At 32.4% G+C, this 12,117-nt stretch overlaps 2 protein-coding genes across 2 annotated transcripts in view; both read right to left on the bottom strand.

Annotated features, from left to right (window-relative positions):
• The window catches only part of LOC104740101 (transcription factor MYB36-like), a 4,088-nt gene extending 3,240 nt beyond the window's left edge, over positions 1 to 848 (bottom strand). The window contains exons 1-2 of the mRNA XM_010460629.2: positions 323 to 848; positions 34 to 216 (exon numbers count right to left, since the gene is read on the bottom strand). Coding sequence (XP_010458931.1) covers positions 34 to 129 — 96 coding nt within the window. The 5' untranslated portion in view covers positions 130 to 216; positions 323 to 848. The remainder of the gene's footprint in view (positions 1 to 33; positions 217 to 322) is intronic.
• LOC104740099 lies at positions 11,204 to 12,052 on the bottom strand. Its single transcript, XM_010460626.2, has one exon. The coding sequence runs from the start codon at positions 11,959 to 11,961 to the stop codon at positions 11,377 to 11,379; it is 585 nt and encodes a 194-aa protein (XP_010458928.1). The 5' UTR covers positions 11,962 to 12,052; the 3' UTR covers positions 11,204 to 11,376.

The raw sequence follows: 12,117 nt of genomic DNA, 5'->3' as shown, positions 1-12,117 counted from the left end.
AAAAAAAAACAGAGATTCATCATATACACACACCTCTTGTGACCAAGAAACAATATGACGTTCCTTTTTCTTGGAATCTTGGTTGTTGTTCATATTCTTCTTTTTTTTCTTCTTCGTCGTATCTTCCATTTTTTCGTCTCCTTCTTCTTCTTTTACTTCCTCTGTCTCTTTCTTACTCTATATATCCTCTCTCTCTTTCCTTCGACGCTCCGTTACCTTTTTAAAAAAATATACAACTCTTACACACACACACACAATGACTGCTTCAACTTTTTTTCCAGGAAAATAAAAAGAAAAATCAAGAAAAGAAAAAAAGAAAAACCTAATTAAAGACAAACTCTGAAAAGGAACTCATTTTCGTCACTCAATACTCTCAAGTTTACCCTGCTTTATTTTATTCTCCACTTCATTCCTCTGTTTCGATATATATATATTTATATATATAATTTGTGTTTACAGAGATCGAGTTTCTCCAAAACGGCTAAAAGAAGAGAGAAATAAATGGCTTCTTATTATAAGAAAACTTTTTTTTCATTTGTTGAGTCATTCAAGAAGTATGAACACATGTGTCTCGTTTTATCAAATTCAAAAATACGAGAGAAGAATAAATTATAAAGAACCCATTTTCTTTTTTTCTTGATTATATATATGTCTTGAAGTAATTTTATTTCTCTCTCCACATGAAAACCATTTTGTAGAACTTGTATAAATATATATTTTAAAGAAATAAAAATAGGAAAGCCAACGGAAGGAAGAGTAAGTGCGCGGGTATGAAGGCAACGTTTGAAAAAAATATACTAATAAAACGCTGAAACCCATGACCTTGTTCTCCATTACTGCCTCCTCTCCTCTCTTCACCAATTATATGTTTCTTTGTCTTTCTTTCTTTTTGTAAATTTTCCTTTTGTTTTTATTTTATAGACTCTTCTATTTTGGTTTATTAATTTACATCTAGTAGTAAGTTAGTCCATTGCCATTGGGTTTTGTTAAACTATACTAGTAGATAGAATAGAAGATATTATTGTAAGAAAAACACTTGCCATTATCTTAAGGTACTAGTGTCGTCTAACTTGAGTTTTGTGGAGAACATGATTACTTTTATGGGTTTCCTACACCGGGGGGTTTTTTTTTAATAAGAAAAAGTTTGGTTCAGTATATATTGGCACAATATATGGTTACATTTATAATGTGTATATAAATATGTATATCAGTTGTTATGAAAGGAATGACATATTTGTTTCGAGGCATGTACAACAAAGTTTTAGTTCCAAGTACGATTTAATGTAAAAGTATTCTTTTAGTTGTTTGGAAGGCCTTTTACTTTAATGATTTCTCGTAAAATTCACATAGTAATTTGTTTAAATTTAAATATATTATTATATATATACTATAGAATGTATATTTGAAAAGAAGTGAGAGTAAACAAAATTTAGAAAATGGAAAAGAAAAAAAGTATATTGGATTTGGAAAAGAGAAAATAAAAAGATGGTTGAGATTGGCAACACTTCGTTGGTGTTTTGTTAAAGAGGGTACATGACAAGTAACGTGTGATTCAACGGCCATTATTCGTTTGATTTCGATTCCTTCAGCTTTCAAATTTTAAAAAAACTCCCAAAATTTTATTTATTTTAATCTCAGACATATGCATAGAGAAGCTTATTAGAAAGTCATGTCCAATGAGCTGTTTCAATTTAATTGAGATAGACCCAAACGACCAGTCACGACGAATGCAATTAATTTTGGTAACTACTTGCTACCCTCTCTATAGTCTAGTCTTTTAGTGTGTGTGTACAGATGAACGAAGTAAACAACCAAATAAATAGTTGAAATTTGAAGTCACTCATTTCTCACTCTTTCGAGAAAATGATTTACTTACTTTTGAAAAAATGAGCTGGATTAGTGGTTTTTCTTGTATTTATTATAATCAGGACGATCATGTTTCCCATGTTTTATTAATATTTAACTTTAAATAAATAAATAAATATTAAAGAGAGAAATAATCTATGTTGCATGGAAATTCTTTTTGAGGTCCGTTTCCCGTTTTCGAAACGTTTCGGAAACGAAAACTTCTGGAAACTCGGAAACAAGACACAAAAATACGATTCTTAGAAATTTATTTTTCGAAATACGATGGAAATTTTATTTCCGTTTTAGAAACAGGAAGGAAACCTTTTTTTAGTTTAAAACTTAATAAATAAATAAATTGGAAATATAAAACTTTATAATAGATATAAATATATAATATTATTAGTGTTTTAATCAGACTTTTTAAAATTTATATTTTGAAGCTTTGTTGTTTGAAACTTTTTGATATGATTTTTATGTTTAGTGTTTTATTATATATCTATAAATATATATATATATATAGATATAGATATACATGTATATATCCATATGTTTCCAAAACGTTTCCATTTCCTAATTTTAGAAAAAAATCATTTTCCGTTTCCGAAACGTTTTGCTTTCGCATATCCGTTTCCGTTTTCATGCAACCTACGAAATAATCAAGTTTTGATATTATTTCGAAATTTATATTATTTCGAAATTAAAAAATCAGTTTTGACAACAAAAACAAGAATAGTTAATGAGTTATGAACTGTCGAGTTTTAATTGGAACATGAGATACAAGCGATACATGTAGCGCGTTGGTGCCTTTGGATTTGAACTAAGACAGCGAAGCGCACCTCTGACATATCACATTTTATAAACAGTTGCTGTAAGAAAAAAATTGTATTATTTTACTGTTACTTAATTGTCTTTTGTCCACATCCTTTGTGAATTTATTTTTATATATTCGCTTTTTGTAATTGATTCTCTCAATTCTATATAGTTAGTACGTTTTATTCTTCTCTTCTCAGTTTCTATTTTGTATTTTTACTCTATTAAGTATCAATTAGTGCATGCAGTAACATACGATTATATAAGTGTCAACTAGTGTATCTGTGCATGCAGTAACCTATGAGATTAGCAATAAAGACTTTCTAAACCAAGGATTGAATGAAACTTCTCTTTTATTATTAAGTGGAAGTGCTTTTTAAAGATTTATTATTTTTAAACCAAAAAGTTTCGAACCGAGTCATAACTAGACGAAATGTTATAACACGTGATATTTTTGTTCTGTATAGTAGAATTTGGAAATGGTTCAAATTCATCATATCTCAGCTATCGATTTATATTAAACGTTATAGTTTTATGCTAACTTCATTTGGAAAAATTTCGGTAGCCGATAGCATATAAAGATTTTTGTTTTCGTATCCTTAATTAGATCTCATTCAATTAGTTTCTTTCGAAAAGACATTAAAAACATCTTAACAAAGAAAAAGATAAACATTTCAGGTCAATCTTGGGTCCTATTTCAGCCCATTTTATTACTGAATAACAATAATACCTATATATTATATTCTTATAATAATACCTATGTGCATGTTTATACTACAATTCTACATATTTGTACGAACGTACGTACGTACTACGTACGTGTTGTATCATTCTTCGATCACGGCCATCCATGTAGTGCCTAGCTATCAAACTATGTAGAATACATTAAGAATATTTTGAATGAAAATGATACGTGAATTAACGTAACTCTCAACGATACCTTAGTAAGTACTCTCAATAAATAGGAGATGTACTAATTATAAAAGATGATTTCGATTTGTAACTGACTGATGTATGCATATGGAGACAGTGAGACACAATACAACTAATAGTATACTTTTATGTATCATCATCCATATGTCCATTGTCCAAGAAAAGAAAGAAAAGCACATGAGCATTGTGCCAAGTGCATGTCAAGGAAAAGTCAAAAGATTCAATTTTAGTAGTAAGCGGACCAAACAAAATTCTAAATGCAATTAGATTGTCTTGTTAGAAAAACGATGTTTAACAGTTAATACTATTACATCCGGATTCAACTTTAGTGCCCATATAGTTAGGCGAATATGCTAATTTGGTAATGACTTCACCACTTTCGTATATGACCCTCTCTATATATGTTTTAGTTTGTCTACCCTCGTCCGACAATTAGTTAGTTGTTTTAGGAAGTTCATAAGTTTTTTTAGTTAATCATGCATATTATTTTGAGGTTTATGTTGAACAGGAAGTTGTTTTGGCGGGAGGAGAATCAGTGACTCACTGTTTCATTCTGTTCCCTCCACTAATATGTTAATGACTTACTGTACATGGACACCACCCACAATTTCTCAACACTTAAAATCATCATTCCAACAAATAAAACACATACGTAGACACGTAGAGGTGTACATAAACTAGAATGGATGCATAAAAATTAGATTCACGAGCATAACATTGATGTGATCAACGATTTTAACAACTTACATTTACACTTGCATGGGNCATAATAGATTAAATTAAGGTTGAATTATTTTTAATTAATTTAATCAAATGAAATCAAGAAAAAATGGTAAGGAATAAGCCACTTGACTAAATTCGATATTATTTTTTTAAGTTTCCATTATAGTGAATGAATGATGTCAATTTCATAGTGGAGACAGATTTTTTCTTTATTTTCAAGAATAAGTAAACTCAAACAAAAAAAAAAAAAAAATCATGAGAAAAAGTCTAAACTAAACAGTGATAAAAATTCATTAATTATGAATATTAGAATAAAAAAATAAATTTAACAAAGATTAGTAAAAAAAAACAGATCGAGAAGAAACAGAAACTGAAATTGATGTTTTTAGCGATTATGGATCATGGAGTTGGTTTCAAGATCCAAAATACGAACAACGTTTTAGATCTAGATCAAATCTTGATCCGATTATAAAGAACCAAGAAAAGGTACCTGAAAGTTGAAAAGAGCTAGCAGAGAGATCGTTCGTAAGCTTGAGAAGCTCTACGTACGTGAGCCAGAAGCAGAAGAAGCAAAGAGAGAGAGAGAGAGAGAGAGAGAGAGAGAGAGAGAGAGAGATCTGAAGAAAGAGATGAAGTCTAATGGGAAAGAGAGAACCTTGCATACAACAAAGCTGATGGATGGAATCATGTATCTCTCTAATTTATAATAAGGAACATAATAATCTTTTTTTTTTTTTTTTTTTTTTTTCCTTTCTTTTATATAATTTAATCAACGAAGAAGTCTTAGGTCTTTATAATATTCGGTGCCTTTTTAATTTTCTTTTACTAACTTTATCTTCTTCGTCTTTTAATCTTTTTAAAACGGATCACATGAGTTTTATTGGATGTTTAACGAAGAAACAAAATAAAGTTTAATTGGATGTTGATTTTGCTGCTGTTTGAGTACTGTGTCTCGATTCTAAGATGGGACGGGGTTATTTGTCCTCTCGTGTACATAATATTTTATTTATAAAGAGAACGTTTGCAGTAATAAGATTAGTTTGCAGTAATAAGACATATTCAAACAAGAAAAAAGAAAAAAAAAAAGGTTAACAAAGAAGACTTATAGTTAAAACAGATATATAATATATCAATAATTTAATCCGAATGAAACAAGCTGCATGGATTAAAACGTGCTTAGTTATGTTTTTTGGGTGCTTAGTTATGGTTTCCCCCTTTTAACTTATTTTTTCGATCGGAAAGCAATAATTTGTAAGAGAGTCGAGATGAGCAAATCATGTCGTATGTAATTTGAGATAAAACTCTTGTAGATATAATATGTATACACTATATATGTGTTAAGGTTTGGTTTTCGTAAAGATGTTCAAGAGTTAGTTTTTCAAAAGGGGAGAAAGGAAAAGTATTCCCTCCACCACATGGGTCGTTCTCAATTCTTTATGCCATTTTGTGTGGCTTTTTTTGGATCTACTGTGATTGAGAGTGAACATACATCTTCCATCACATCTACAATCTTATTGGATCAATACCTAGCTAATGCTTTTGTACCACCTGTAATCTCTAATACATATAGCTCCCTGATATCCCCCAAACTAATTATGCAGCTTTGCCTACACCTCGTGTAGCCCCAGCTATGAACAAGTCGCTCTTCTTTTTTCATTTTCGAAGAAAAATAAAAGTTAGTTTAGCTTCGTCCAACAATAGACATATATAGACGAGGTAAAGTTTTCATAGTGGCATAGTGCGGTAGTGAACCAACGCATTCAGTTATGTTTATGCCTGGCATGGTCCTATTTTCAAAGGCTTTTCTAAAAGATATGATCAAGTTATATTGGTCTAGGACCAGATCAGGCTGGTGACATCCGCTGCAATTTATAATATATTTTAGACGCTAATTACATCGTTCGATCGGACCATTCCACCACGAAGACCATTTGTAATCAACATATACATCTTCGTTTCCTGATTTAAGCATCACTTAACACTAACGGTTCAACTTTGAATTTCAAATTCTAAACAGTACTAGTTATATAGAAAAAAGGTGAAAAGAGACATAAGTCTCTAATACAAGCAAAGCTATGAAAGTACGCCTAAGTAAGTGACTAATCATTCATGGGTCCATAATATAGCAATAATTCAATTAACTGACTTAATAAACATTGTAATTACTTAAATACTCTATACACAATATTGATTTTCACATCGTGTTGGATTTATATCGACGTGAATTTCGGAGAAATAAGACTGAAACGTATTAATGAAATAGGGTCTAAATAGAAAATGACTGATTGAAATATTTATATTTTTCCAAGGCTATGGCCAACCCTAGTTGGACTTTGCAGCAAATATTTTTGACCAAGTCCGTGACAATATTGCCTTATAATTCGCCAAATACGCAGTAAATTAAATAAATTAATGTGCATAATAGAGTGATATTTTTGTGTACTTTAAAATATATATATTTATATATATATATATATATTTTTTCTTTTTTCTTACGTATCGGTTATATAACTGATGCTAGAGACATATATTTTTGTAGTGTTTGTATTCTAAAGAGTTACATCCTTATCCTCATCATGAAAGCAACACTACAATGTATGGTCTACTTAGCATGCATCTAAAGAAAAAGAATTGAGCAGTGAATTCTCTCTTTTTTTCAACAGTTAATCATCATTTGTTCCAAGTTAATAATATACATGACCATGTACATAGTTTTATATATGGACTCATCAGAATAAAAATGGTACTTATACTAAAATTTCTTTTAGTTCTAATTATAACTAGTATATAGTATGTGACGATCCACAACAAAAGTGGTGACTAAAAATTAATCTCGACAAACATAATCAAAAGATTAATCCATAGATGATCATAATTAATGTAGAAACAAAACAAAACTTAGTATAAACTAGTATAAAATATGTGTTGATGGTGTTAGTTGTTGGAGGGAATGGCCCAATTTCCCAAAGAGATTGATTGTAGTTTTAATGAGCTGAAAACGTTCGTGGGGCTCTCTTTTTCTGATCACATCATGCTCAAGTAGGGAGCGGTCTCCAAATCCTACCACACGACTCCACGTGTCTTTCTCTTCTCTCACCACGTCGCTGCCCATTACATGTAAACCAAACCAAAAATTATTGGGGCTTCAAGAAACCGGAATTTTTTTAAAATAAAAGACTAAAGAAAGAGTAAGAGATTTTCTATGTAATGCATGCAAATTGAAATACAATTAAATCCAAAAAAAAGAGAGATATTTTTACGTACAAAGCTCCATACTCGTGAAGTCGTGATTATTCGAACTCACTCTTCGTAAACGATTTACTTTTGGATTTACGTTGATGATATCTCTCTTCCTGTTTCGTTAGTCTAATGGTCATGTACCATTTTGAACTTCACTTATAGTAGGAATTCGAACTCACTTGTTTTGTGGTAACTTAATGAGGATTTAACCATTTTAAGTCAGTTAATTTTGTCACGTATAAAACTTACTTAAATACAGTAGACTTTTACTTCAAGTAACAGTAAAAACAAAACTAGGTCGTATTTTATAATGCAGTAATGTATATCTTTTGACCAATTCCTAGTCTAACGAAAAAAATATAAAATTTTAATCTGTACACTTTTATATACAGAATTAGGCCGTGCTCGTGGATTTGGGTATCATTCGGCTCTCTCATCATCACTATAAGTTGCCTTTTATATCGTTAATTCGCCACAACGTATGGAACTCAATATTTTATATAACAAAAGTGTAGATTCATTTGGTTTGAGAAGACTCAACTCCACCTCTTGGGTTATATATAGACTTCTAGACAAGGCATAGGATAAGAGCTAGGGGAAGGCAATATGACATTGTAAATATATATATATATATATANTTTTTTTTTTTTTTTGATCAAACGACATTGTAAATATTTAAAATTTGAAAAATTCAATATCCGATCGAATATCTGAATGTCAGCGGATTTTTTAATATCTGAAACATGTATAGATAAATCCGTTAAAAATACGCTTATATGCGCCTAAGCTTGGGATTCCTACAAAGCGTGGGGCATATCGCTACATATTGGAGCCAGCTTTTCTAAACCCCTAAAACCATTCATTCTTCTTCTTTTGAAATACTTTCTTCATATACCTACGACTCTATACAAGGCTATACACCTAAAAGCTCTTATAGGAATCCAATGTCCATCTTAATTTTACTTAGTCCTCCGTAATCATAATTTTATCGTTTTTTTTTGGGTAACAATGTGAAGATTTTTATCTTTTGGTTAAGGTGCCCTTTGATCATCAGATTCCCTTTTGATTTACTAACCTTTTCATTTTTATTTTGGCTTTAAACTAAAATTTCTTATCTTTTCGATATATCACTCTAATTTCTTTGCATGGCTTTAATATACGTACGTTTAATATGTTTTGTTAAAGTTAGCATATATATAGATTCTTTTTCTGAAATTCGTTCAAAATGGTCTATATAAATCTCTAGAGATTTTTCAATGTTTTTTTTTCTATGAGGAGGAAAAAAAGAGAGGAGGGTGTAAGAAAGAAGACATTCTTACACAATTTAAGGATACTTGTTAGCCTGGCATTTGACTGAACTTCTACTATGCGCCGCCCTTTTCTGTGTTTATGTTTATATTAAAAAGACTGACCAATTCAGAATTAACCACTTTCCTTTTTGAGACAAAGCTAATAGTATATTATAGTTTCTTTTTCTTTTTAGGCTGTCATTAAAGTATAAGTTAACATCCAAAGAATTCAGCTTGTAATTGTTTAGAAAATATTTACCATACGAATATACGATCCTCATTATTTTAGATATCTCGTAAATGTGCTCATGGCTGCATGCATCTAATTCAGAGACACGTATGACGTATATGAACGTATGCAATACGCGTACTTGTTTACACGTGTAGAAATGGAAAAAAAAAAAAAAGATGCGCACGTACATGTATGAGTATGTGCACATTTGTGCCCATGCTGCCATGCATGTGAATCAATGTGACATAAAGCTTTGAGGACAAAGAGAGGAATCTGAATTCTGCAAAATGTTCTTTTTAATTGAAAGTTGAGAGAGTGGATAGAGAGCCATCTAATCTTTACAGTGCATATTTATGCTTTATGCAACTTCTATGAATTCCCATCGCGAAACCAACTTTTAACACTAAATATTTGAAAGCAATGTCATTCATAATTAGGAATTTTCACAACAGTAGTTAATAAAATAATTAATGAAAACAAGAATATTATGGTCAAAATTGGGAAATGGGGAAGACTACCTAAGATTTGATGAGAATGTGTCAGTAGGCAATAGCTTTTAAAAGGCCTCTCTCCTTGTTATACTCATCAACATTCTCATACGAAACTATTAATTGTATATTCATTTATTTTCGATTCTTCTAATAATTCTCTAACAAATTTAAATGGAATCCAATGGAGATGTAAATGGTCAAATTTAACAGAGATATGGACCATATGGTCAACAAGGCATCTGCATAACCATATTTCCTTCTTATTAATTTTTGTGTTTTATTAAAATTAAATGACTAACAAAGGAAGCTATTGAATATGCAATACGCGAATGCAGAAATTGTTGGGGTTAGAAAGCCCAAGTCAAGTCCCTTCCGTTTTGGGCTGAGATGGCAAAGTCCGCACAAATTTTTTATTGGGCTCCTTCCCAAAAGGCCTCGTACTAAGTAGGTTTGGACTTAACTTATATATTAGAAACATTTTTTCTAATCTTCTGATGTGGGACGTTGATTTGAACCCAACAATACTCCCCCTCAAACCAAGAACCACGAACCTTAGGTCTCCCCTTCAGCGAAATCTTGTCACCATTGGCTCGGTGTTTCTTTATTCGCAAAGTACCCTTCTTATCGTGTCACATTGAGAGGCTTTTCCCATACCAATCATTAAGCCCATACCCACTTCTTAGGTCCATTTATTTCAACCTAGGCTCTGCTACCAATTGTTAAAAACACAAGATATAAAAAGCAATTGATATCATGTTAAATTTGGGCTTATCTTGGACTTCTAACTAAAAATCAATTGGCAATTAGTAGATTGACCCTAACCATTTATATATTAATGATAATCCCTTCAAACCAAGGACTACATGTGAGATATTAACATACCTTCTCGAGATGATAACTCCATCTCGAACCGATCCCACTTGGACCGACAATAAACCCCTTCGTGGTCTCCATTATTCGGGTTAACAAGAGCCATGTCTGTATCCACTATTCTAGGTCCACCAGGATTTTAACCTTGGGCTCTGATACCATGTGTTGGGCTTTATAAGCCCAAGTCAAGTCCCTATTAGCATGATATTATCCGTTTTGGGCCGAGATGGCAAAGCCCGCACGGATTTCTTATTGGGCTCCTTCCCAAAAGACCTCATACTAGATTTGGACTTCACTTATATATTAGAAACGTCTTTTCTAATCTTCTGATGTGGGACGTTGATTTGAACCCAACTGTAAAATATTGTTTATATTATAAACTTTTGTTTCGCATAGACTAGACGCTTTAAAATTTAAAGATTGATTTGCTTATGATGATTTTGGTTATTAGAAAAGTAAAAATAAACAGTGGTTGGTGATGTTGGACTGGACTACACGAACAAGAACATCTTTGGGCCGTTTTTCCGAATTATATTATGTTTCTACGATATTAGCACTGCGCCGTCTGAAACTATCAAATGGTTGACTACGCTGATTTCGGTTGAGTTGTTTGTGAATGGATACTAATGAATTTGAACCATCACGTGTACTTACCTATAGCATGATCCATGCCGTTTCACTTATCTACAAGAAGACAACTCGTCGTTTCCATAGATTCTAACATCACGCCGTTGCAGTTATCTAAAGAATATTACTTGTCGTTTCAATAGATTCCAACATCACAGCAGTTTCCATATTGCAGAGTTAAAAAACATCTTTGTAAACACAAATGATCGACATCGAAATGATTCAATATACATATACTATTTTGAAGAAACAAAACACAGTCGAGCGAATTAAAATTTGCTTTGCACAGAACAGAGTAATTTTGAGAAAACCATCAAAAGCCTTTGGCGCCAGATTCTTTAAGAACAGCAGGTTGATCAGCCATAGATAAACAGTACTTAGCAATCTCTCTAAACTTAGGAACGCTTCTCAAATCCACTTTTGTCCCATCTCTCAAAGTGATGATGATGTCACCCCATTCTCCTATGAACCTCGGCACAACTTGAACGTCCTTGATCACTTTGTACGAGAAATCGCTCCTGTCTTCTCCCGTGAGTCCCGAGATCACCGTCACGCGGAGGTTTGTGAACCTGTAACGGAGGTTAAAGGCTCGAGACACCGCGGCTAAGGTTAGTGGGAGCCAGAGGATGGTCAGGCCAAGGATGAGATTAGCCAATAGATCACCGTAATGAGCTCCTCCGTCGAAGTAGATGGTTTCTTTCTTCACCGGTTTGGAATTGGAAGAGACGGCGGAGGCAGAGGAGGAAGCTAGTAGCAATCTTTGGATTTTTCTTTGTGGTAATTTGCTGGAGGGAGACAATGAAGAAGCAGGGAAGGAGAATGTTGTAGAGAGGAGGAGGGGTTTGCGGATGACGGAGGTTACGGCGGTTGATGGCGGAATTGAGGAAGAAGCTGCCATGAGAGAACGATTTGGAGAGTGATTGTTGAGATTGGAGGGTAAGGAGATGATGACTACTCTGTTTTTTTTGGATTCGATGTTTGGCACACAATGTACCACGTCGCGTAAGCTCTATGGAGAGCAAGTCTATCCAAATATTGAATCAATATCAACCGT

This window comes from Camelina sativa, chromosome 14, assembly GCF_000633955.1.
Source record: "Camelina sativa cultivar DH55 chromosome 14, Cs, whole genome shotgun sequence".
NCBI classification, from domain to species: domain Eukaryota; kingdom Viridiplantae; phylum Streptophyta; class Magnoliopsida; order Brassicales; family Brassicaceae; genus Camelina; species Camelina sativa.
This window is presented reverse-complemented; position numbering and strand designations above follow the sequence as displayed.

Coding starts and splice junctions, on each gene's coding strand:
- LOC104740099 (XM_010460626.2), bottom strand. CDS start 11,961: ATGGCAGCTTCTTCCTCAATTCCGCCATCAACCGCCGTAACCTCCGTC.